Source organism: Scleropages formosus, chromosome 25 (assembly GCF_900964775.1).
Source record: "Scleropages formosus chromosome 25, fSclFor1.1, whole genome shotgun sequence".
In the NCBI taxonomy this organism is placed as follows: domain Eukaryota; kingdom Metazoa; phylum Chordata; class Actinopteri; order Osteoglossiformes; family Osteoglossidae; genus Scleropages; species Scleropages formosus.
Genome location: NC_041830.1, coordinates 14,872,091 through 14,899,667, shown reverse-complemented (window position 1 = coordinate 14,899,667; position 27,577 = coordinate 14,872,091). Strand labels below are relative to the sequence as shown.

The window sequence follows — 27,577 nt, the reverse complement described above, 5'->3', positions numbered from 1 at the left end:
ACCCGTTTGGGACCCGTTTGCGCTCCGCCTCGTGGGATCGCGCCTCATGAATAATTCAGGGTGGAGGCTGCGCGCGCGCGTGCGCGCGTGCCCGCCCGCCTGCGCGCGCTACGGGCCCGGAGCGCCGCGCTGTCAGTGTGAGTGCGCGCTCTCGGACCGTGGGCTCCGCGGGGGACTCTGCTCCGCGCTCCTTGATGATCGGCGCCGCGGAAAGGCGCTATAAAGGCTCCGATCTCTCTCTGGGGAGGGGGGGGCACCTCCTTGGCAGCGCCGGAGAAGTTGCTGGCGGGACGCGCAGCGGTCGGACTTTCTTCTAACTGCCCTCTTTATAAGTTATACTATAGTATATATACTAGTACTAGTAGTAGTTATAGTACCTTCTTCTTTTTTGTTTTTGTCTCTTTACACTTTTTTCATTATTCTTCCCTATCCTGTCGTCACCATCCATCATCAGCGCGGCTATCATTATAATAATTTCCAAGATTATTATTAAGATGAACGACAGTCATCTGCATCCCCTGCCCGGCCAGCAAGTGGTCCATGTGGCGCAGGACCTGGACACGGACCTGGAGGCGCTCTTCAACGCCGTCATGAACCCGAGCCCGAACCCGAACCCGCGGCAGAGCTCGTGGAGGACGAAGCTGCTGCCCGAGTCCTTCTTCAGGGAGCCCGAGCTGGGCGCGCACTCGCGCCAGTCGAGCGCCGACTCCGGCAGCCACACGCCGCGCCTCCCGGCGCCGCAGCACGCGCGCTCCCACTCCTCCCCGGCGTCGCTGCAGTTCGGCGCGGGCGCGAGCTCGAACCCGAGCCTGAGCACGAGCCCGGCGCACCGCGCGCATCTGCGCCAGCAGTCGTTCGACGTGGCCGACGAGCTGCCCCTGCCGCCGGGCTGGGAGATGGCCTTCACCTCCACCGGCCAGAGATACTTCCTCAAGTAAGTTGTGCAGCGAGGGAAGCGAAAAAAGGTGCATCATCAGATCATGTCCCTGCACTGAGCCTGGAGGTTGTAGGGTTGGGGCCCCGCGCTCGGGATGGCCGTCGTACATACTAGATAGAGCAGACGTGAAACGTAGACGAAACGTCCATGGTCCAACACAGATACCTCATGCTCGTGAGCGTCACGCTTGTGCTTTGCACGTTCGTGGGTCCGGACGTATACGTTTGCTCAAGAGGTCATCAATAAAAGTGTTATTGATCTCACTGTAACCATGTCACCTTGGGGATGGGGGGGTTGACCCCAAGGCGATACGCGGAGGGACATTGCGATGGGGGCTCTGATGCCGTCTCCTCTCCCGGTCATCGTTCCTTCACTGTCCCATGTTTTTTGTTTTATTTTGTTTTTTACCACAGTATACCACACTAGTGTCTGGACAGCAGTGTATTTGAGTGGAGCAGTTCAGGAAAAGTAACTAACACAAGAGCCCTGCACCTGTGGTGAAAGTGGGACTTGAACCAGTGACCCGCTGAACCTGTGATGTGACCTGTTTGGTTCTGGTTTATTCTGCGCTGTTGAGTGCTGGACAGGTGTCACACAAATGTGTGCGAACTGTATGCAAAAAAAAAAAATTGAAACATACTATTTGAACACTTGTCAGTATTTTGTAAAAATACATCTATGATAGATCAAAAGTATGTTTGACAAAATGTACATACACATCCAAATGTGCTACCCTGTGATGGGCTGGCATCGAGTGATTCTGGGATAGGCTCCAGACCACCACGACCCAGACTAGGACAAGTGACGGAAGCGAGTGAGTACTTTTAAAATATGCATCATGTACTTTTTGGGAAACAACTTCTGATTGGGATGGGATGTACTTTCAAACCGGGCCCGGACAGGAAGGCGGCTCCTTGTGAACAAAGTAGCGCTGCTCGTTACCACGGAAACCAAAACCCCCACTCTGTCTGTCAAACATTATTATTATTATTATTATTATTATTATTATTATTATTAGTATTATACACTGTCTGAACTGGTATCCAGAATAAGCTCTGGACTACTGTGACCCTGACCAGGACAAACAGTTAATGAAAAGTGAGTCACTGAGAATATAATTTTTCATATAATTATTATTGTTATTATTAGTATTAATAATGGTATTAATTTATTGCTTTGCTTAGATGATGCTTTTTGACCCCTTTACACAGCTGGGTATTCCTTACTCGGTGGTCCAACAGCAGCACTGCCATGAAACTTTGGGGGGGGGGCAAAAGTGCCCCGTCCCTTTGTAACATAAAGGTGGGCTTGGAGACGCCCAGTTTTTACCTGAGTAAGGTTTCACCTGTCAATCATGTCACCTTAGCTCTCCACGGGGCTGTGAAATCTGGCACGTCGGGTTAGTTTATCCGGGACGCGGCAGCCGACCGAGCCGATCGGCGGCACCGACGCCGCCAACACTTGGAGGCTAATTTGATATTCGACGCAAAGCGGAGAGATGTGGATGTTTTTTGGCAAGTGCCAGAGACGATGGGTCAGGGGTTCGGAGGCTCGCACTGTCCCTCTTCTCTAGGCTGCGGGGGTGGGGGCCCCTGCACTGGGTGCGAGCGGTGGAGGCGTGTTGGCTCCTGTCGAACTGCGAGGGCTGCCAGGGTGAGACGAGGAGCTCAAAGCCGGGGCTCGCCCTACCCTCAAATTAATCAGTCAGGAGAACAAAGTCACTCTGTCTCAGCAATTACCGCTTCTCCTCTGATGGGTCCTCGGCCCACGCCCGCTCCACCTCCGCTCCCGGCGGCCTCCGCGCTCCTTCTAGCCGCGTCCGCTCTGGTGCGTGCATGTGCGTGATGGAAAAGGAGAGCGGGGATTTCTCCTCCAGTCTTTGTCTCGCTGCGTAGCATCTATCGTGACACACCTGCCTCGAACCCACTTTAATCCAGAATCCAGAAGCGAGCTCCCGTACTTCGGTGTGTCTCAGTATGGCACTGGTCGCACACTATATGCTCAACAGGTGGCATAGTGGTTAAGAACATGTGCGTATAACCAATAGGCAGCTGGCTGAAGGTTCGAGAGGGGCTCTGCCTTATCGTACTTAGACAAGCTGTCTAAGTCGGTCAGCGATTAAAAGTGTAAAACCGCCGTTTAACATAGTGCCACCAGTAATGTACTGCTGTAGTACCGCTTGAGCACGGTACTTACACTGAACTGACAGAATGAAAATTACCCTGCTCTGTACCTGGGGCAATCGATAGGGTCATGGTTAGAGCTGCTACCTTCGGAGCCAACGGTCACAGGTTTGAGCCTCGCTTCCAGCTGTAGTACCCTTGAGCAGCGTACTTACCCTAAATTGCCCTGGTAGAAATTATGTGGCTGTACAAATAATTGTAGGTGGATTAACATCAGAAGTTGCTTTGGAGAAAAGCGTCAGATACATGAATACATGTAAATGTGTGTGAGAGAGGGAGGTCATTCCACTGCACTCAGTCAGAGCTGCGAATCCTCTGACAAACAAATAAGTAAATGAGGATCAAATTGGTTTTTCCCCATTTTTGGTCACCACAGGAGGTTAATTTTGGTTTGGACCGCTTGCATACTGAGCGAAGAATGTCGTCGAGTTCTGGGTCATGTCTTTAATGCTTGGGGGTTGCTCTTGTATTTTGTGCCTCTACCTCCGGCAACATGTCTGGACACACCTTCCGGCGGCGCCCCGCTATTTTCAGTGTCGTTTGAACCCCCTTGCAAACTGCCACTGGGCAGGCGCTGCTAACAAACAAGTCGACCCCCGCCCACCCACCCCGTCATGAAGAAAGACCCGCTTCCTTCCCGCCGAATTACGGACGAGCAACGATGGGAGAGCGTGCGCAGGAAGAGAAGTGACTGATACTGAAGCAGGAGAAGAGGAGGTGTTGGTTTCAGTCAGGTGAGTTGGGGGGTGGAGGCTTTGGGCTGAGACCCAAACTGTGAACGTGTGGGAACATGCATCCGATGGAGCGGATACCGTTGGGTAAATGGCACTGAGCAATAAATCCCGACGAAAGAAGCTCGCAGGGGAGGTCCGGTCGTCTTCGGTTGGACTTGTCGGGCAGGCCTCTGGGTCGCGCCCCGCTGGCGTTGAACAGGCTGGAGGAACCTGAAATTCCACTCTTTTTGATTGTTTCTATAACGGAAGGGCGCCTGCGATCGAGTGATGTCTGCCACCGCAAGAGCTTCCCTTGTTCCCAGATTTTAAAGGTTGAGTTTTGACTTTGCACTTGCACTTAGCCAACCTCTTTTTTTATTCGTCCATCCATTGTCAGCAATTGCTTGTCCAATGCAGGGTCACTGTGGTCCAGAGCCTATCCTGGAAGCATAGGAGGTGAGGCAGGGTATACCCTGAACGGTACGCCAGTCCGTCAGAGGGCAATCACACAACATACACACACAAAACCTTGGGGAAAGTGACACTTGCCTCTACCAGGAATTGCCTTTCTCCTGCAATCCTCGCATCAGTCCTCGTCTACCGTTTAGTGTGATGCTTTTCCACGATTAAAAGATCCAGCGCATTTTTCGAGCTCACCGTCTGAAAAGGCTCCTAAAATTGTTTAAAACAAAAGGCTTGGCAGGCCTCATGGCTGCCGCGCGAGGAAAATGTCTCCCGGCTGTGACCTTGTCTGGAGATGGTCGCCCGGGCCGGCCTTTTCCAGTAAGCTTGTTAAACAATGCCTCGGCTTGGCCGGCCTCTCTGCGGTGTTCGAGAAACCCCCCGCGCCAGGCCTATCAGCGCAGCGGCCACAGCACATGTTTTCGTCAAGACGGCAGCCAGTCTGGAGTTTTCCGTCTCTCTCTCTCTCTCACACTCTCTCCTCTCTCTCTCTCTCTCTCTCACTGTCGCTCACTCCCTCTTTCCTGCTTGCTGTGAAGAGGAAGATCTGTTGCTGCCGATCCTTTATGGATCGGGCTGTGGGCCTGAGAATTCACGTGGAAGAGGAGAAGGAAATCCAGCCCCTCGGCTCTCGGGGCCAGGGACCCGGTGCACAGGTCCCGTCTCCTGCCGACGGGGGCGGTCGCAGGACAAGAGCTCCTTTGTACCCAGAGTGCGTTGATCGTGCTCCGAGGAGCCTTGCGTGACTTGCCGATGCGAGTTGCATGGAAGCAATTACACTCAAAGGAAATGTCATGTGGGCTGAGTAAATCCTTCGGGTTTGTGGCCGGCTCCTTCCACTTGGCCCAAAGATGAGCCTGGGGAAATGACCAAGTTTGGGGCGGGTGGGTGTCGAGGCTCGTCTTCAGAATACTTGGAGTCCTCACTTTTGTCTGGACCTCGGTCCGCGCTGAACACAGCCGCCTAACGGCTACACTCCAGCCTCGCTACTGTAAACCGCTGAGCCTCAACGAGCGGCCCTGTGTTGTAATTCACCAAGACGTACAAAATGAAGCGATGAGGTGTCTTTGGACTTCACTTCCCAAGGAGTGACCACGTGCGCCGTTTTTCTTTTGTTTGGGGATGATCATTTAAGAACTAGCTTCTATAATAATTTCAATTCTTCATGGGAGATTTGTGGGGAACCTGTTCACTTGTACTCGAATCTGCAGTAAACAGGAAAGGCATCCAGCATGATTTTCCTACTCTTTGATGATGTCATAGAGAGCTTCATTGGCTCCCTTTCCTTTCCCTTTCGAAAGAGTTTGAGGGGTAGAACCAAATTTGCCAATAACTGAAAATATGTTTTTTTGGGGGATTGAACAGTCTAGTGAGTCCCAGAAGTCCACTATCGGTGACCCCCATACCTTCCCCATGCTACAACAACTGTCAAGCTGCTTTCGAAGGGGTGATGGCATGTTTCACGCGTGGGAGCACCTTGTTATGTGCAGCGTCCGAGGTGTCAGCCGCACCGGCTGACCTCTGACCATTAAAATACCGCGGTCTGATCGCTAAGGTCCGATCCATGACCCATCATATTTTCTGATCTCTTTCTTTTGACCTTTATCACAGTCTTTCATTGGTCATTAGTCTAAGATTTTCTTTTTTTCACCACTGTTTCAACACAAATTCTTGGACCTAAACAGGGTTTCCTTTCCACCCAGAAAATGACACAACTGATCCTGTGCAACTTTGCCTTTGTAAGGATCGGAGTGTCAACGAATATGAACCAAGGCACTGCTATAGTCAAAACTCATTGGAGAATGTGTATTCAGATCAGGGTGTCATGGGTAGTAGCGGTTAAGGAGGTGGCTGCTGCTTCCTGTGCTTGAATAGGGCCTGCTGTTGTAGTTTACAGATGGATATTTAGGCTGAAAAGCTCCAGTAAAACCATCCGGCTCCTTTTCCGCAATGAATCCAACGTCGTCTCCTCCAGGGACATTTCTGCTGTGTGAACAAACCGACAAGACTGCTGGGTTGTGACGCTGGGAGCTTGCAATATAAGGTTTATGTACGGAGGCCACGGGGAATCGCACAATGAGGGAAACACACCTTGGGTGCGGCCCTCAAGGGCCTGCTAGCAATGGCCTTCTGTAGCTTGTGCTGCTAAAGGGTACCGAGTCCAGGCTCTGTCGGTGGCCTCTGACGCCTGTACGCCATGTCTTTCTCCCCCTCCCTGTCCCCTTTCTCCCTGAACTCTTCTGTCTGTTGCATTTGACTAAAAGGCTAGAAAATTAGCTCTGCGCTAGCCAGCAATTTTAGCTTCAGAATGTTTAGCGGCGAGGAAATGGCTAAATGGCTAATAAACATTTCTCTGATAATCTGATATCGCTGATGATTTTTATTGACTCTGGGGAGGAGAGGAGCTGTTTCGGGACCCCTTTGGACTACCTCCATGTGGCGGGCTCACTTTTTCTGCTCATTGGCCTACTTCTGCGGCCTAACGACTCAGTTTTGCTCTTGTCAGTGCAACGCTCCGCTTTCCAGTAATAAATTTCAGGCCGCCGTCAGTTTATACGCGGTCGTGTGGATGGTTGTTTTCTGTAACAAAGTGGTATTTTCCATGCCCCCGCCCTTGCAGTAAGCAGCCGAGAGGGTCTCAGGATATGGACCTGGTCATTTCCTTTTGTTCGCTGGAATAATGCCTGACAGGAGGCCCTGCGCTAGCTCACGGGCTCTGGAACGCTGAAACAATAAACATGAGTCAGACTTCAAAAAGGCCGGCGTGAAAGAAGCCCAGAACTTAAAAGGAAAAACGAATAAACAGGACAAAAAGCAATGACTTACCTCACCGATGATTAGCGGTTAGCTGCCTTGCTGGTCGAGGTTGTTCCGCGTGCTGCGGCGGCGTAGGCGTTTCATGGTAAACTTCACACTTTACATTGTCAGAGTTAAAAATAATAGTTAAATACAAGTGGAGTTGAGCATTTTGATGTATCCCAGCTTCCACTTTAGTAGCTACCCTGAACTGATACAGGAAAAATTACCCTGCTGTACAGGTGGGTAAATCAGTGTAACTTAGTGTGCAAACCAAGCGTTATAAAATGCTCTGGAGAAAGATATATAGTCATATATATACACACACATACATGCTGAAGTAGATAACAATGGATGGAAAGCTGAGCACATTGTATCATGTCTGTAAAAAATGTGTTTTATCAAAGCGGTGGCACCGGCAAATGTTACTTTATTATGTTGTCAGCACATAACTCCGTTTGGGGCACACCTCATTTCGAAGCCCTCATAAATCACGTTTTTCCCCTATATAAATCTCGCCCTGCCAAGCGACAGTAAACAGCTGAAAGAATTCGTTTTATTGCCCCATCTCGGGGAGGTGGGTTGAGGAAAACCTTGAAAAAGAAGTTAGGGAAAAAAAAAAAAAAAACTTGTATTTCATAGACAAAGCATTGTTTGTAAGAGAAGAAGCCTTGACAGCTGGGCTGTAGTCAAAATGAGTGTAATTATTCTGAAAACAATCCTGGCGAACTGAGCATTCCTCCCGGGCCGCAGGGGGAGTCCTCCAGGGCCTCGGCCACGATACGGGGGTGCTTGGATGCCTTAAAACAGACCGTTTACATGCCTCTCGAGCGGTGTGTTCCAATAAATCTCGTTCGGTTTTGTGTACTGAAACACGCGTATGCTTGCACGTGTGTGCATGTGTGTTTGCGTGTGCACGGACGGGATAAGGGGATGGGTGTGTGCTCTGCAGCCAAGCGTTTGGTCTAAACCTCTGGGACAAACATCTGCGGAGAAGAGGGTAAGCTGGAATGCCATACATCACCCAGGGGTGGGGGCTGTGGTGTTGGGGGGGATGATGGGAGGGGACATGTAATGGTGGTATGAGTGTTTTTTTTTAATGGAGCCAGACCGTCCCCAGTTTGTCCCATCACTCACGGCGTGGCAGGATCTGCCGCCTCCCCTCCAACCAACCCCCCATTCGACCCGCTATTCATCGCAGCTGGAATGTGAGCAATAGCTATGTGGGTGTATTGTTCCCCATCGGGGTGAGGATTTGTCATTCCCTGCTGGGTTTCTATACCTTCGGCATTTCATTCACCAGTCCAAAATCACTTACGTGAGGCTGCGCTTGTTTGGGAGCCGATCGAGTGGGAAAGATCGGGAATGCAACCTGTCTCCAAGGCAGCCAAAAAAAATCTCACACGGGGTCATGTGTGAGCTTTCCACATTGCTCCTGTCCCCTCTGTGCCTTTTCTTTATATTATTACATAATGTCATATACAGGTGATGCCTGAATTGGTGGCACTTGTCATGAAAGGGGCTTAAGGGCCCATTCTTTATATTTGGTTGCATACCATTCATGCGACGTTTCGTAGTGCTGCTGAGATGGATGATGTCATCTGGCTGAGGCCATTATCAGCGGTGTTAGTGACAGAAGTGGCACCATTGTAGCCCGACCAGCATCTGTTTTTGTCTGAAGGATTAAGAGCTTTGAATCGCCCCTGTGAGTGTTGTCCACAATTGCAGGCAGGCTGTGGGTCGAGCTGTGGTGCCCGATCAGACCGCGATCTGTGGCCGGGTTGTTCGGTTGTGTGACCACTCCCTATCTCAAGAACGGGTCCCTCCTGGCCGCTGTCGTCACCGAAAAGGGACTGACATCCAGTTTCTTCGGTCAAATACAATTTCTTATCAGCGTTCTGTTCTTTACCCATCTGCGATAACATCGGTGAGGTCCTATGTGCCCCTCCTTGACCTTATCGCCCCTACGGTGCTTCCGACTTTCCGACAGTCACCCGCAGCACCGCCAGGCCCCGGGGGGCCAAGCAGGTAGAACCGCATAGCTGTGATGGCGTGATTCCAGACCGAGATTCTGCCAACCGAGCGGAGAAGGAAGTCCTCCTCCGGTCCTTACGGATTTCACGCCTCGATATCACGCTCCCGGCGTCAGTCGCTTCCCAGTTTTCAGCCAGTTTTCCCCATGACCAGAAGTCAGGCTGCCAGGCGAGCACAAACCATGCAATTTAGACATAGCTGAGGTTGCGGTGCAGGACCACACCCGTTTATCATTTTCAGAGTTAATATGCGCTGGGTTGTTTTCAAGGTCTAAGGAAATTTGAAGGGAGGGGGACTCAACCCAGCATTAGCGTTTGCAACATGAATGATCGATGACCTCTGTTTTCCCGACTAACTGTAAGCGGGAGAATCGCAGTTTTTTTTTAGTTCTTTTCCACTTTCTGTGCAAAACAGGAGGGAGTGACTGGCCGGAAACAGGAAGATGAGGCAGATTCAGATAGCGGACGAGTTACCCATGCATGAAATCAGGAAAGTGGATATTGGAGACACGGGGGGCCTGGTGTACAGCAACAGCCCAGACTGCATTGGCAGCTATAGCACCTTTACATTTTATAATCACACCTCTGATGAACACTCTGCTCCCGTGGCACTAGATTGCGATTGGATAGCAAAACATACGCCTGGGGTCTCGGGTTCATCCAACAGCTTGCAGATGTGCTCTCTCTATCTTGGAGGAAGGTTCCCATTCAGCGATAGTCTCCATCTTGGTGCCGGGGGGTGTTTTTCATGGCAGGGAAAGTACTTCCTCTGGCCCCTCAGCAAATGGATCTGTTCGTTCTTCTCAGCAAGGACATCCATAGGTGGTGCTTTGGGGTCGCTGGAGCTGGATGCATAGGTACAAACTGGACAAGGGACCTTGCGAAGCGTTGAGCCACTGTACAGTTGGGTCTGGATTTCAAACCCACATTTCTTTGTGATTTCTTGGATTTCTTCCGAGATGTGGCACCATGGAAGTGGCCACCTAGCAACATGAAGCAGAATCCTCCAACTTCCAGCCTTTGTCCAATTGAGTCAACTGACCTTCTTGACTTTTTATTGTCTTTGCCTTCTTCAGTGTTTCACAACTGTCTGAAACATGGATGACTTTCGCAGCTGCAGATTCACTGGGGTTAAATATTACTGAATGACGCAATGAGTGTTTGGTGATGTTCTGTTGAAGCGGAAATGGGGCGGAAAGCGGGAATGTGCTGCTCTGTTGCCGTGGTGCGCTAGAAGCTGCAGTCAGGTCAGTGGCCTGCTCAGAACGGGAGAGCTCATGGTATTCCTCTCTTTCATCCCACTCCACGCCACCACCCTCGTGGGTCCAAGATCTGCCGCAGGATGCTGGCCCCTGTAGTTTTGGTTGTGTGCACTCTCAAGCTAATCGATGTGCTGACCTGGAAGCTGAACCTATTTGAACTAAAGCCACCTCCCTGTACCTCTGCTTGCACTTCTCCAGACTTCTGTTTATCTCTGAAATCTTTTCAGATCTGGTCCAGGGAAGTGGTCTTTCTATATGGACAGAAGCTTAGGGGCTTTTGCTCTTAATAGTCTGTATGACCTTTTATGCCTTTCTTTGTTTGAAATCTCCCAGTAGACCTTCCCTCCGGACTAAGAATGCATCCGGAAAATATGGTAAAGCGCAGTTTGCCAGACTTGAACCCACAGAGCCTGATGGAAGCAGCAGAATTCTACTCCACCCTGCATTGTAGGGTCCACATGTAATTCGACACTTGAAGGGGGAGGTGGGGTTCTGTTGAGGAGACCCTGCAATGTAAAATATGCACTCGCGATGTCATTGTATGGTACAGTGATTCATAAATGTACCAATGTTTAGGATGAATGGTATTCTTGAGCGCCTTTAGTGAATATAAAGAGGAATGGCCAGGGTACTGGGTTGGGGGGGGGCTTTACAATGTTGAGCACTGAAATTTTCATGCATTTCACTTTAGTTGATCTCACAATTTTTCCGTTGTTTGACTCCAGCCTGGGGTCACAGAGTCTCGGAGTTATTTAACATACTGGGCTCATCGCCAACCCTGGCACATTATATCATTAGACGTGGCTGAAAGGGCCGCTTGTTGTGGCAGATCAGGCAGCCTGGGAGAAGCTGCACAAAGAAACGCAGTCCAGCAGAACAGAGCCGTTGTAGTTCTGCACAAAACGCTCCCAAACTTCTCGGGGGCCGGCTTGCGTCTGAAGCTGCCGCTGTGCGCGGCTCATAAGGATGTGCGCCTCTTATTGGTCGACTTTGCTCACAGACATCATTAGGGGAAGATCTCATCTCTCAGGAAACGACCCACAGCAACCTAAGGAATGACCTGGCTTTAATCGTACAGAAAAGGAAGAAGCAGCGGCCAGTCGAGAGGCTCACATCGGAAGGGCGATCTTTCCACTGGCTCTTGCGCAACTTGAAGGTACCTTTACAGCTTCTGAACCTCAAAGAGGAAAATCAACCCAGAAAGGTTCAGTCTGAGTTCATAGTCCACAACCGCTTGAAGTGTAACATGTTGAGGCATTTCAATATTTCTCGAAGCTGCTGAGTTTGAACTATGGCCATTTCATTGTGGATCAATGTCACGCTTAGCTCGTAACTAGAGCATGTCCCAACGTTCTCCCAGTGAGCGGCAGAGGCCTCGAGATCAGTGTCTAGGCTATAGTTAGAGAGCAGCTGTTCCAGGCCATGCCGCCCCCTTCCCACAGCTGTTTCGTCCAGTAACAGGAGTCTCTCATAATGCTTTGCAACAGCTGAAGAGAGTCCAAGCACAACCGGGTTTTACGTCCCACCCAAAAATAAGCACCTGGGGGTTTCAGCTACAAACAAACGCAATTGCCAACTCGACCTCGAATCGCAGCTCCAACGCCCCCGCATGAACTCGGATCCATCCCCTTTTTTCAGTTCAGGCGACATCACTTGGAAGCACGGTGAGACAGAGAAGGAAAATGTCGCCTCTGATTGGTTGGTTCTTACCTGCCGGGTGATCTGTCTTAAAGCCTCCTCCGAAACCAAAAGGCAGTTGCCATGGCTACTGTCGAGTGTTTTTGTAAACCTGCACCTGTGCCCAGTGGGAAATGGCATACCCTTGGGCCACATAGTGGACTGGAGTACTGACCTCAAGCCAGGTCCTGCCAAATCCCACGCCGTGCTCCCTGCTACACCCATCTCAGATGTGCCAGAATGGTGGATGGAGCAGGCTATTATTAGCCATACATTCCACCTCCCACCGGGCCCCTCCTTTTCATTCTCTAATTGAATTGAATGCTTCTGATTCCAAAGTTTCCAGCTGCCCTTTCTCAGCGTAGCGCACTTAATAGTAACTGCGGTCTGTCTCGCTTGTCTCTTTGAGTAATGACGGGCTCGTTACCTGGCGTGTCAATCATCAAGTTGCGCGCTGGCGCAGCGGGTAGCACCTGTGCCTCGTTCGGGCGTACATTTGAATCCAGCTCAGCCTGTGTGAAGTTTGCATGTCCTCTCCATGTTTTCAAGGCCTTACCAAGAAAACCGTGCAAGTCATCACTATGAGTTGAATTTGACTTGATAGCGTTTACTCTACCTGCCTACTTATCCATGGAAAGTGTTTTTAAGACCTCTTAGTATGAAATCAAACTGTGGATTAAATTTGTACGGAGCAGAGGTGGTCTACTGCGAAACGGAAGGCTTGTGCTTTGCGGTGAAGTCACCAAAGAATTCTCGTTCGATGCATTCTCGTAGCTTGTCTGGCACCGTGGCGACCCGGGTCGTCCAGCTGAAAATGAACAACTCGACCGGAAAGTGTCGAGATGTCAAATCCCCCCTGGAGTCGAAGCGAATGAAGCATCGGGGCCGCGCTGCTTGATAGTCGCCCCACCGCTCGCCAGTTGACGGTTGTTCACTTCCAGATTATGACCTCGTATTACGAAAACCTCGTTGCATGTAACCGATGAAGAAATGCCTTGACTCGATGAGGCGGAGGCGAACGTCTATCGTAGACCAGATTATCCTGTACAGCACAGAAATCCAAGAGGCCAAGCGAGCGCCGTGCCGTTTTGTGGATGTGCGTCCGTGCCTCACCGTAGCTTTATTATCTTGTTATGTTGCTTAACAGGCGGTTAGCACTTATGCTGATAACAGCGTTATCGTTTTACTTATTTTCTCAGCTGGCAATTTTCTCTCAAATCATTTCATGTCATTTCCTTGTTCAGATATAAGTGCAGCAGTTACCCTTCGCCCCAGGATGTTGTCTCCTTGAGGCAGGATGTGACAGAGTGTCGACGTTGGGAACAAACACAGGCCCGGGCAGGGGAGCGAGGCGCTCTGACAGCTGCCTGATTCTTCCCAGCCCCCAACCCTCCCACTCGTGAGACTTCATCGGCGCTATATTTTTAGTTGTCAGTTTTGCATGCTTTACATACATCTATCCACTTGGGAACACAACAGGAACATGTCTCCATTTACTGGACATCATCTACTTTCCACATGATGTTTGGGAGATAAATGGCAGACTCGTGAAAGTCCGACCCTAGTCTGTCTAAACGGGGACACGTCACTCATTTCCCGATTATGCATCTCTGCATTTTGTCTGGGTAGCAGCTTTTCTGTGTTGACAGACCTGGAGATAGGCAGGTCTTCAGGGGCCTTATATTGACCACTGGTTTCAATGGAGACATGCTGGTGGATCAGCCTACTTCGTATTTCTCTCGTGGGAATGGATGGATGACCCTAGTCACACGGGGCACTCATGGCCAACAGTTGCTCCCACAGTCCTGTCCTCATTACCGCCTCCTTCGTGTGGTCTCCGTGTCCAGTGCCGACCACATCAACTCGGCAATCCACATGATCGCTCGGTATGTCCCAGCCAGACTCCTGTGCTCCTCACATGTGGCCGGTTGGTGCTCCCACTGACAAGATGTCCAAGATCGAAAGTCTGTTGGTTTTTCTTTTTGGCTCTCGTGTGGTGGAATGAGCTCCCTCTGCCCCTCGGCGCTGCTGAATCCTTCTCAACATGCAAGAAGGATCTCAACACACATCTCTTTGGCGTCCACGTCTCCTTTGGTATCCAAGCTCCGTAAATTTGAGTCACACCGTGTGTCACGATCACCTTTGTATTTCCTATCACATCCACTTCCACTGGCAACTATTCATGTAGTTTGTGGCGGCAAAGACGGTGATACTGGACAAACTGACTGCGTTTCCACAATCGCGTGGCTGTATTCAAATCTGCTCACTTGTTGGAAAATGCACTTTTGTTTCCTCTGAGTCGCACGTAGCCTTGGAAGAAAGTTTCTCCTAAACGAATAAATGTACAGTAAATGTATGTAAATGTGTTTATTATGGGATGCTGGGCATCAGTAGAGGCTTTAGTGGCGTTTTTCTAATGCCGAAAGGAAGCCCCGCTCCCCCCACCCACCCCTCCTGTGCAGAGGTGTCGTTCCCGTGTGGCTGGCAAGCCGGTGTTGTTGCTGCCACGTCCAGCCAGGCATTCTTCCCACATAAACACAGCCACGCGATGTGGACCTGCCCTCCGCCCTGCCTTGCTCCCTCCACTGCTGATTTAACGGAAATGCGTAACATCTTTGCACAAAAAGCCTCTGGCTGGAAAAATGTTGCTCCGAGTGTGAAAACAGTGTGAAAAACACCCGCTTTCTGGCCTGCTGGGTTTTTTCGGCTGTATTCCCTTAGTGTTTTTACTGCGCTGAGTCGAGGATACGGCCTGCTGGCATCCGCATCTCGGTTTCTGAGCAGCACTGGCCCGGCTCTCGGGGGGCAGCAGCTCCAGCTGATTGGCATTCGGCAGCGGAGGCTGTTTCCACAGCTGCTGGGCACCTGTCCACTTAAGTCTGAGGCCTTCCCATCCCCCATCCGAACCGCAACCTCCAGCATAGGTCCGTCACCAGGCACCCAACTCCCCGTCCAAAAAGTTACACACAAGTACCTTATAAATCTCCCTAGAAACAAGGTCATCCTGCAGCTGTGTGTCACTCATAAGTATAATTTCTGTTGGCCTGGGGGGGGGCAGATTTTTTTTATTGCACTGTTGTTTTCTTGAGAAGTTCTTTCCCTGTGCTCATGTGTCTCATGAAGCCGAAAGGTTGCTTCGGCGAGACTGCCGAACTCCACCGTGCGTTGGGTTTCGGGTGAGAGGTGAAGCCCGTTAAAATTTGCCTTGGCAAGGCTTTCGATTTATTGTTGGTGTAGGCACCGAAACAATATGTTGAAAATGAGAAACTGCACCCCTCTGGGGGGTGCGGTGGCACAGCGGGTTTGGCCGGGTTTTGCTTTGTGTCGGGCCTGGGGTTCGAGTCCCGCTTGGGGTGCCTTGTGACGGGCTGGCATCCCATCCTGGATGTGTCTCTTCCCCCTCCAGCCTTATGCCCTGTGTTGCCGGGTTAGGCTCCGGCTCCCCGCGACCCTGAATGGGACAAGCGGTTTCAGATGGTGTGTGTGTGTGTGTGTGTGTGTGTGTGTGTTCACCTCTGTGAACAAGTTGTTGCTCAAAAAGACAGTCTTAGTAATATCGGTTTCGTTGCTGCGATAAAGAAAGTGTGTGTTGTGCAATGATTTATAGTAAAAAGGAAGCCGGTTCGGCGGCACTGCGAGGCCGTCGGAAGCGACTTTGCGGCGCACGTGACGGAGAAAAGCACGTTTGTGTACAAACGGATCCAGGTGACCTAAATTACCATTCATTTAAATGGGGAAAATTATAATGTTGGCTTGAATGTAAAAAACAAATCCTCCAGTTCCATCCCAAACATGTTAACACCTGATTGTTTGAACAACAGTAAACTTACTACAGTACTCAGCACTGGTTGTCATAACACACCCTGTCAATGTAGTTCATTTAGCGTTATTAATTCCTAATGCTCATAAGCTGCTGGAGGGAACCGGGTGTTTGCTGGGGGGCCAGGTGGATGCTGGGTACAGGGTTAGTGGGGAAATGCCAGGTCTGGGCCTTATGTGTCTCTCCTGTGTTACCCTGGGCGACAGTGTGTGTCAGATGTGGTTAGCAACGACGCCATAACAATCGCAACTATTACCAAGAAGCATAGATTTCGCATGCAAACTCCTCGCAGACTGAGCAGGGATCGAATTTACATCCAGCCTCGTGGCCCAGGAGCTATGAGACATCAACACTACCCGCCGTGCCACGCTGTGGTTAAGCTGATTCTCGTAATTATGGAAAGTGGCTAGTTTCCATTTTTTTATTTAGCAGATGCTTTTCTCCAAAGCGACTTCCACTCAGCTCTATGTAGCGTTATCAGCCCACATGCCTTATTCACTGTGGTGACTTACACTGCTATATACACTACTTACAATGGGTCACTTATCCATACATCAGTGGAACACACACACACACACACACACACACTCTCTCTGTCACTCGCACACTATGGGGGAACCTGATCAACAAGTTTCTGGAGTGTGGGAGGAAACCAGAGCACCTGGAGGAGACCCACACAGACACGGGGAGGACATGCCAACTCCCCGCATACTGAGCGAGGATCGGACCCACGTCCTCTCGCATCACCCAGGCACCGTGAGACAGCAGCGCTACTCGCTGTTCCACTGTGACGCCCATAGTTACCGAAATTTCAGGAAGCTACGGTACAGATTAGTTTGCCCTAAAAGGTGCATTTTCATACATTTTCGCAGACCAGGCTTTGGTAGTCTGACAAATGGGTGTCCTGAATTTCGCAAGAACTGGCTGCTTTTTAAACATTTTTGTGAGGACTTTTCGGAGGAGGATGTCTGGTGGATTAGTATTAAAATTCCTCGCCTCCAGCACCGGCTAGGCCCATCGTGCGGCGGTAAGCGCCGTAATCCCTTCTCGGTGACCGCGATCAGTGCAGTTTTTGACTCAGTATGGACCTGAGGGAAACCAGTCTGGCTAAGTGCGCTCACATGTCCATGCGGTGTACGCGTGCGTGTGCGAGGGAGGAGAAGAGAGGACGTGCGAGGGGAGAAGGAAGACAGTTTCTGGAGAACAGCTTCCGCTGAGAGTGACACTGGAGCCTGTCGAGAGGAGGAGGAGGAGGAGGAGGAGGAGGCGGTCTTCGGTCGGACCCGTTTACAGGATCCAGTCTGGCTGCCGATCAGCCCTTACGTAACTACCTGTACGCTGGGGGTGGAACAATCTGTCCTGTATTTTGTTTTCCCTGCTTTGGCCAGGATCTCATTAACTGCTGGCTAATGGCCATACGACGCAAAGTCCCTTCGGCATTTAACAAGCCTCCCTTGTGTTTGCTCTAAAACGAGGACGGTTGTTTAGGTACGAAATCTGGAATATCTGCGTTTAATTTTACTTTCAGATGGAACGAGGGATCCTTGCCCCCCCCCGTTCCCATGCTCCCTGCCTCACTGTATTTTTTCACTTCATGCCTTTGTGAACACGAGCTCATGCAGACCTCGAACGCTCTCTCCGAGCGCTTGTCGTGTCAGAAGAATGCAGGTGAGCCGGAATTTCTTCCTCCCGTCGGTGGCAGGTCAGCGCCGGGTGCGGCACTCGGGGAACCTGGAGGAAAGTGAAGGAAGGGTATGAGTGGAAGGCTTCGCCGCTTCACTGATCCAGCCCTGGGGAGGGGGTGGGGCACTGTTTGGGTGAGTCGCGGTCATTCGCATGGGCGAAGGTGGTAAACGGCAAACTGTCATCTGTAGGGCTAATTTTAAACTCCTGCTGTCCCTATCATTCCCAGGCCCGCTGGTCTTCACACACCCCCTGCCCATGTGTGCACCCCGGCTCTTCCCCCCACCTACTCACATAGGAATTTCATTAGGGCGCTTTTTTCCAACAATAATGCCGGTCGCGCCAGTTGCAGCTGCGCTCGGTCGTACTCTTTTTATGTAAGAATGGTTCAGAACGTGCACGTTTCCCCAAAAACGGTTCCCCATGGGTTGCCACGTTCCTCTGTTCATCCACGTTTGTAAAGCCAACTGCAAGTTGTCCTTATTTCTCTCAGTCGAACTAATTCGTATTGCGTAACCAATCAGAAGGCATAAGTACCTGCATGGCTACATTTAATACTTCCAAGACAAGTGAAGTAGAGCGCTCTGTTCTCTTAAACTATGTAAATATGCGTCTTCATAGATGATGGCTCAGATATTAAGAGGGATATTAACCTGGAAACAAACGCATTAAATATGTGAATATCATCTCTGTTTTTCAAGTTATCTATGTAAAGTTTCGAATTAAATCTGTAACACAGCTATGCGTAATGTAATAACATGAAACTTCTGACCTGTATTCTTTGCTGTGTGTCCCCCCCCCCCACAGCCATGTGGAGAAAATCACGACCTGGCAAGACCCCCGCAAGACCATGACTGCTGCCATGCACCAGATGAACCTCCAAGGGCCGAATCCTGGATCCCACCCCGGCACAGGCCACCAGCGCTCCATGGCACTGTCGCAGCCCAATCTCGGTGAGGAGCAGCCCCAGGCACCTAGAGGGTGCACGACATTCAGAAAATATACATTGGAGTCTCAGCTTCTACAGGGATTGGAGAATCTATCTATCTATCTATGGTACCATATGCTTGTTCTTTCACAAAACAAAGTAAAATGTAAAGTCGGTAAGTAATTGCTGTCAGTATGTGTCTTCCGTTGGTAGCTGCTCCATGGTGCAGTGCTGCCACCCGGGTGTTTGTTCCTAATAAGATGAAAATGTTCATTTGGTGGGAAAGTGGTGTTTATTGCCCCTCTGTCGGCACCCCTCCCAGCCTGATCTTCCTATTGTGCTCGCAGGTCCGAGCTGACCCCCGTGGAACAATGTTTCATTGACGTCAGCCACATCGGCCGCTCTCCTCCGTTGGAGTTGCCTCGTCCCCCCGACCATTTGGGTTTATTCTGATGTACCAACACACTTGTGTATGCGTGTGTGTTTACTGCGTTTTGGAGTTTTTGTGGCAAACATGTGACGTACCAGGGAACGTGGAAGGTTCTGGAAACTCAGAGTGAGAATAAAAAAAGAAACTGTTTTCACAGTGTTACTGAAGGTCAATGCTACCTGTCCAAGTTGCAGTAAACCGTGAAGGATTAATGGCACATCGGACAGAAACTACACCCCACACACACGTAAATGACGATAAACTGTTTGTGCTTTGAGGGAGCGAGTGGTTTTGGCAGCCTCTGAGGATGGAGCAGCCCACTGCTGTCAGCCCACTGGCTTTGGGTGCACGCCTCGACCTCTTCGCCGCTATCATCAGACTCTGCAAATGAGTACCAAATGTGTGCTCCATCACAGATATATTCCTTCTTTTTATCGCCTGGTGACGAAATGGAAAGAGGTGTGTCGGCAGCATCCATAAACAAGCGACGCTTCCTTCGTGCGCATGGGGGAGTGTGAGGCCTCCAGGGGATTGAGCAACCCATAGGTGTTCTTTAAAGGGCAAATGCGGGGCATGTACCAGGCCAAAGGGTATAACCACAAGGTCTTTGTTACCACGTGGCTCTCAGCCCAGGGCAGGAACAACTGACATTCAAAACAGAATCACAGACAGATACACTAACAAACACACATCAGTCTAAGTGAAGTTAAGTCTTGCATCTCAGCTGTAATTACTTTTCATAGCTGGAAAGCTGGATTTATACTACTGCCCCGTTGTGATGATCTTACCCTTTCATGAGCTGGTCCTGCGGATCTTAACGCCCTCTTTCTTTGAGTGATGTACATGGACCCAACAGAGACCGCTGATGTGCAGTGAACCAGTAAGACGGTGAACAGGTTGGAGTGGTGAACCCAAGGGTGGTGGATGTGAACACTGCGATTCAGCGCTGAAGAAGGCAGCGGGTCGCCATCTAGTGCCATCCACTGGAGATAGCTGCTGTTGCTCAGTTCAAACAACTAGCATGGCTCCGTTCCCATACCTAATTAAAATCAAGAATAAAGCTCTGCCCTGATACTTAATCAACATGAGTAGAATGACTCCTCCCCAACAGCTTCTTAACATGACTAGTAAGGCTCCATCCTAATAGCTCATTAACATGAATCCTCCCAACATGAAACATGAAAAGCTTGGCTCCTGCCAAATTATTAACATGAATAATAAGCCTCCAACCCAACAGTTCATTAACATTAAGTCTCTAACCTAGTAACTTTCTTTTCCTGTACACGTCAGTTTCAACACACCATGTCCTATTGGTTCCATAAAGCCAGGAGTGGTGTGGTAGGGGTGGCTGGAGAAGGGGAGGTGGGGACATAACCACTGTGCCACCTGCTGCATCGTGTTAATGACTCACTCACACACCCAAGAGCAGGGCGTTGTGCTCAGGCGTTGGTGTCACCTATTCACATCCCCTGCCCACGCAAAACAAGACCCCTCCTCCGGGCCTCACCGCCCGTCTTCTGTCTTCTTGATGCTCCCCAGCCGTGGCTCTCCACAGAGATCCCTGAGAGATGTTCTTGGTGGTTCCAGTGAAAAGAGCTCTTCAGCTTTCTGACGCACAGCAGACTTTCGTGTTTGCAGAGCACTCTCATACACCCATTTGTTGGTGGAGCCACTGTGCGCAGCCCCTCCTCTTCAACCCCCACTCTACTGCACCGGCTTCTTCACCCTGCCTCCTCCCGTACCCCCGTCCTGACGCCATCCTTGTCTCCACTCCTCCGATGTCATGACAGATACTGGTGTGGAAAGCCTGGGACGGTGCAGATCGGCTGACATGTGCTCCTCATCACTGTGGTCTGTGTGACACCCTGCGTGGGCAGAGGGTGGGGAGTGCAGGCTGTGTAAGCCGACACTAAAAACTTCCTTGGCTGCAGCTGGTCTGCTTTCTCTCCTTGCCGCGCACCAGCGATAATAACATCAGCTGTTGGGGTTTGGGTGCAGGAATGGGAGGGCAGGGGCTGAGCTGAGCTAGGTCTCTTTTTTTTCTTTATGAAAACATTTGGTCATTTTTGTTGACGTGATTGATAAATTTAGTGGGGCAGCAGGGGGCGTAGTAGTTGTAGCAGCAGTAGTGCTGCTGCTTTGGATTCTGTGGACCCGGGTTCAGCTACCACCTCCGTTCCTTTGAATAAGGTGTTTGCCCTGTATTACTCCAGTAAATATCACTGATATAAATATTTAGAAATGGGTAAATCATAGTAAGTAGTTACCTTCTAAGTTGTTTTGGAGAAAAGCTTAGGATAAATAAGGAAATGTAAATGCATCCTTAAGTATGGTTCATTTAGGTGGATAATATATACTGTCAGTTTGAAGTAAGTGTCTTGCTCTGGGGCGCTACAGCAGCAGGTGGGCCGCAAATCCGACAGCTGTAACCGCTACGCCCCCTGCTGCTCCAGTTCTCGAGTGCACGTGTTCCTCCCGTATTGTCACGATTTTGAAAATGGGTTTTGAAACTCGCATTATCTGGGAGCAAAATCTTCAAAACCGGTGGATTTTCTTGTTCCCATCAGGGTAGAGCGGTGTTAAACGGCGGACCGCTGTCTAAATTTTCCTGAGCTGTGAGGCGTGTGGGGCCGTGAGCCTAAACACCTCCTTTCTGCTGTCGTTCTGTCCTGCAGTGATGTCCCACCACCATCAGCATCACCACCAGCAGCAGCAGCAGCAGCATCAGCAGCACCACCAGCAACACCATCCGCAGGCACCACCGCCGCCGCAGCAGCAGCAGCAGGTCCAGTCTCTGGCCCCCAGCCCCGCGGCCTCCCAGCAGGGCCTCCAGCAGCAGGGCGCCCCGGCCGGCCTCATGAACCTGCCCAACCCTCTGACCACGCAGCAGCAGCACCAGCAGAAGATGCGCCTGCAGCGGATTCAGCTGGAGCGCGAGCGAATCCGAATGCGGCAGGAGGAGCTGATGAGACAGGTTAAGTGTCGCCTCACCCCCCAGCCCACACCTCCTGGGCATGTATGCAGGAGCCGGGCGGTGGACGAACCCTTGTGGATTATCAGTCGTCGGCAGGAAGTGGGGTCTGGTTGGCGGCACTTGGAGCGGAAGGCCACAGCCATGTCTCACGCAAACAAACATCCAAAGCGGCGTTTCCTACCGCGGCTTTCATCCGGCAGGCCGCTCTTCCCGGGTTTGCTCCCCGGCGTCCTGCTCAACACGTTCTGTTTGTGTATCGTGCGCCAGGAACACTGTGTCATTGAAATAGCCTTTTAGTCATCTCCTTTTCCTCCTGATGATGCTGAGCGGGGACTAAAGTTTGGGATAAATGTGCTGGAAAATAAAACAGCAGAAACCGAGAGTTCAGTCTCTACCCTTAAGTACTGGACAGCGATTACACAGCAGTTGCGTAGTTACATATATTCATTTAGCTGACGCTTGTTTCTCAATATGACTTGCGTTTTTAAGCTGTTTATAATGATTTACCCACTTATGCAAGTGTAGTTTTAATGTATCAACTCAAGTTAAGCGGGAGCTGCGCTTTAAACCCAGGACTCTCGAGTGCAACATAGCAGCTTTAACCACTACGCCACCTGCTGCCCCAGGTATCTTGAAGGTTGCTGGTTCACGTCCTTCTGTTGCCGTAGTTTAAAGGAAGCTGTTTATGAAAGTGCGCAGCGGCATCCGTCAATAAACCAACAAAGTAGTTAACGATCGAGTTTTTCCGAAAGCGCGCTTGGGTTCCCCCTAGTGGTGGCGCAGATATGTCTGCAGATGTTCGCTGTTGGAGAGCCCACACAGAGAGAGAGTTTTGACAGCGGAGACCTTTGTAAAGTCTGCAGGGCCGACTGTCCCTCCTGACAAACAGATGTGAGTCCCGGTGTGTACAGAACAGCGCGTACTGACGTCCGCCACGTACCTCATCCCCGACGTGTTTATGTTAACCGGAGGTGCTTGGCTTTGCGTCAGGGAGGTGTGTCTTTCCCTGCCTAGCCCCGCTGCAGCTGCTCTTGTGTGATGTCTGGAGTGCGAGGAGGTTATGCAACAGGCGGCGGTCCCGACCAAAGACCGAGATGTATTTACACTTGTGGTTAAAGACGGCGAGGGGCTTTATAAATTTCATCTTTTTTACACTACCACCATTTTTACACTACCACATATTTGACTGGAAGTGACGATATAAGTCTTTAACATCATCATCATCATCATCATCAATGCACTCAGTAAATGTGTATCTTTATTAAAGCCCAAAGTCAGTTGCACTGTAAGCTGGTTATGCACTGTTTAGAGCTGCTGCCTTTGGACCTGAAGGTCGGAGGTTTGAATCCCACCTCCATTTGTAGTACCCCTGACCAAGGTACTTTAGGTACCCTAAATTGCTCCAGTAAAACTACCCAGCTGTGCAAATGGGTAAATAATTGTAAGTATCTTAACACTGTAAGTCACTTTGAAGAAAAACAACAGCAAAGTAAATAAATGTAGTGCCTGGGGTTGGTTAACGCTGCTCTTTCTTTGCCCTCCAGGAGGTGGCGCTGTGCAGGCAGTTGCCCATGGAGCCGGAGAGCATGGCGCCGGCACCGGCCGCAATCAACCCGGCACCCATGACGCAGGGTGCGATTCACAGCAACGGCTCGGACCCATTCCTCAACAGGCAAGTTGGCGCACCCCCACGCGCCCCGCTCTCCTCTCTCTCTTCCCTCCGATTTGGATGATCAGCAGAGTGCTTTCAAGCTCCGAACGCCAATTCATATGATCAAAATCCATGGGCTGGCTGACGTCAATGCGTTTCTGATTATTCCTCTCCGTTTGTTGCCGGTGTAACATTTCACGTGATCCCTCACTCGCTCAATTCCCGTGGAACAGAACTTTCAAGCCGTAAACGACGCCGGGGGGATCCGGGATCTCGTCTTGTGATGTTTATGTGGGCGGAGCACCGGGGACGGGCTGTTCTGTCTGGCTGCAGCTGGGAAGGATCACTGAGGTCCAGCTACATTACATTCATCAGGGCCGTGTTAAGTAAACCTGCGTGTGGCGTGGGCGCCGCTGGCAGCGCGTCCGAGGGGCGGAGCCCGAGCCGCCTGTAGGGCGGGGACCGCAGGGGTCCTGTGCCGATGGCTAACCTCGCGTTTTTCTGCGGACCCCCAGCGGACCCTACCACTCGCGGGAGCAGAGCACGGATAGTGGCCTGGGCCTGGGCTGTTACAGCGTCCCGACGACCCCCGAGGACTTCCTCAACAACCTGGATGAGATGGACACAGGTAGCCGTCGCAAAGCACGCGCACCCGAGTCAGCTGAGGTCGCAGAGGTCAAGGCTGCCGGCTTCCACAGTTAGCTATTTCATCTTGCTCATGGTTATAATAACAGGTACCGTATATATACACTCTGCCAATAAACCAGATTGAGGCAAGATTTACATTTATTCATTTGTTTGATAAGTTTATAATAAGATTTAAAAAGTAGATTTTTTTACAAGAATAATGGCCATCCCTATTTGGTCCACATACTTTCAAGCAGTACTGTGTATATATACGCGCACACACACACAGAGTTTGAAACCACTTGTCCCGAGCGGGTCGGAGCCTAACCTGGCAACACGGGGCGCAGGGTTGGAGGGGGAGGGGACACACCCTGGATGAGGCCTCAGGCCGCCGCAAGGCACCCCAAGCAGCACTCGAACCCCAGACCCACCACAGAGCAGGCCTCGGCCAAACCCGCCGCGCCACCGCACCCCTGCGCCCCCCTCTCCGTATATGTACACCCACACACACACGCTTAAATTATTGCTAAATTACACTTTTCATACACTTAATTTGCTTTGGAAAAGGGCTTGAGCTAACTGAATAAATTCCCTTATTTGGATAATTCAATTAATAACATGAAAAATGTGCACTATTTTGTTACGACGGTAGGCAATATTTATGTACTGTAGTTTTTCACTGTAAATGCCTTAGCTGGCGAGGTGATGTGTTAACTGGAGGGGAGGGTCTAACCGCAAATGGTCCCACGCAGGAGACAGCATGGTCCAGGGCACCATGGCCGTGACTCAGCAGAGTCGCTTCCCCGACTTCCTGGACTCGCTGCCGGGCACCAACGTGGATCTGGGTACCCTGGAGGGCGCCGACCTCATGCCCATCCTCAGCGACGTGGAGTCCGTGCTGAACAAGGGCGAGCCCTTTCTCACCTGGCTGTAGATAAGGGCGGGGCCAGATGTGGGCGGAGCTGTAGGTGGTGGTGTTGGGGGAGGGGCCAAGAAGCCAAGCCAAAGACTTCATCTTTAGGGTTTCCTTTCTATAAGATGAGTGCCTTTATGATATCACCCTTCCCCATGTAGTATTCGGACGCAATCACAAATTAGCCAAAGGTTCAAGCAGTAGTCCAAAAATATGTGGAAATCACAATGCTGGCTTTGATAGAACAAAGATTTTTGTACATGTAGAATGTGTAGCTTTTGTATTTCGTGTTTCTCCTCTTTTTTGGAGTCAGCATTCGGTTGTCCCGGTGTTCCTTCCTTGTGCTTCGGAGAGGGACACGACCAGCTCAGAAAGCGGCCGCTTGCTCTGCCAGCGAGGCGATGGTGCAGCGGAAAGCTGGGATTTGTTTTGGCCAGTAGGTGGCGACACTGGAGCCTGCCGTCTGCCTCTGAGTGCGGCTCGAACCCGCACTTTCCTGGAGCACTTCCCGTGCCCTTTTTCTCCTCAGCCTCACAGAACAAAGAAAAAAAAAAAAACACACACCTATTTTCTGGCACTTTCACTTACAAATAACACCAAATAAATGTTAAAGCTTTAATCGCCTTGAAATAAAACGGTAAAGTTACGGTAGCTACTTTTCAGAAGTTTTTTTTAAGAAAAAATATTTTAACAGTTAGAGCAGGTTATAAAGACACGCTTGGCTATCTAAAGCACTACAGTGGTTACTTCCATTTTACAGGGGCAAGAAACATCTATTTTTTGTCAGGTGTTTTATATAACTCAGTATTCAATTTTATAAACTGTACCATTGTACAGGTTTGAACAATCCTATTAGTGGCCTTTTTAGAATTTTAATATGCGTTTATATATTTATCGAGAGCTGTGATTCTTATACTTCTAACATAGCTTTTAGAATTTTCATACGTTTGAATTTCAAAACACTACAAGCCAAAGATGCATTGAATATTTTTTATTTCATGTTCTTAGAGCAGCGGTGGAAATATGATAAGCTTCCCTAGATAACGTCTGTTTCACCATGTTGGGCATCTTTGTAGCCTGTTTTATTAACGATAAGACAATTTTCAAGCTTTCACTGTCTGTGTGGGAGATGCCAATCAAAGGAGGGAACCCCTGCTGTTTTAACGCAGGGACTGTGCAAAAACTATATTTTCTATCACTTGTGGAAATATGCATAAATCATAAGGTCGATTTTTTAAGCATCAAGCTGGAGAACTGTGACTCGATATGTTCCGATTAAGTCCGGTTTGGTCGCATACTTTTGTTTCAACTTTTTTTTTTTATTGCATGTTGAACTACATATTTGCTATTACTAGTTACGGGTTTATAATCCCACTGTTTATTAAGACTGTACTGTTTACTTTCTCTGTAGACTGGAAGGACTGAGAAGGCAGCAATGTGAAAAAAAATTGAAAGGTGATTCAGGAATGACAGATGTAGGTTATCCATACGTGGATGTGCATGGATGTGGTGCTCATGACGTCCTAAGGCTGTGGCGGATAGGAGTTATTGTAAGGATGCAGTGGGGGCGGGCGGGTGGGAACGGGTGATGCTTGGGGCTGGTGCAGTACCAGCATGCCAGGCCAGTTCCACCTTCCTCGGTAACGTAGCCCCCGCTCAGCAGCTCCGATCTCAGGTGAGCTCTGTGGGAAAGGTCTGAAGAACAAGCCATCAAGGGCCGATCCAAGATCAGCGCTGCTGGTTGCTTCGGTGGGGACACGCGGAGGTCAGTGGAACCTTTAGGAAAGCTCTCACCCGAGTCGGGGCAGAGCGTCTCGGTGATGCCGACGAGCTCGTCTAAAAGCACACATATCCCAGCTATTAGAGTTTCAGCTCACTGTTTTGCTCTGTATCGTCTACCAAAGCAATTATTACTCTACTGATGAACTACGGATGAACAGTAAAACACAGGGCAGGGCCTTTATCAGCTAAGGGGGAGTTAAGAAGAGGTGTTAATGAAATGGAGAAGGGTTTGAGTGGTTTTGGTTGTCCTTGTGTTGAACAAGCTATTTTATTTCCCTGCAAAATGGGAAATGACCCAGAGCGACGTGCAAGGCGCTGCATCATCACATCAGTAGGTTTTTGGTTCTGCACTCAGACTAACCAAGACTGCACTTCTGGAGGCAGTGTGGAGTTCATTTAGAAGAATGTAACCTCAAAGTCCTCAATGGATTTAAAAAAAGCTCTTGTAACTTGTTTTAAACTCTTAATAAAAATGGTTTCAGTGAGATTATTGTTTCATCTCCAGTGTTCTTTTGTCGATTTTTACATTCTCACTGTATTTTACATTCTCACTGTATTCCAGGCCACACAGCTGCAAATCTTGCAGTAAATCTAAAATAATAAATTTACCAATACGATGGGAAACACACCTCATGACATTGTGTTTCAAGCCACACAAGTACATTTTCTGTTGTTGTAAAGAAGCATTAGTGAAAGAATCAATAAA

At 50.0% G+C, this 27,577-nt stretch overlaps 1 protein-coding gene across 1 annotated transcript; it reads left to right on the top strand.

The window, feature by feature from the left end:
* The first annotated feature begins 86 nt into the window (after positions 1-86).
* On the top strand, positions 87-27,356 carry LOC108921445 (WW domain-containing transcription regulator protein 1-like). Its single transcript, XM_029249008.1, has 6 exons — positions 87-934; positions 18,374-18,519; positions 21,600-21,898; positions 23,443-23,570; positions 24,065-24,177; positions 24,929-27,356. Exons 1-6 carry the CDS (start codon positions 495-497, stop codon positions 25,108-25,110), a joined length of 1,308 nt encoding a protein of 435 aa, XP_029104841.1. The 5' UTR covers positions 87-494; the 3' UTR covers positions 25,111-27,356.
* Positions 27,357-27,577: the final 221 nt, after the last annotated feature.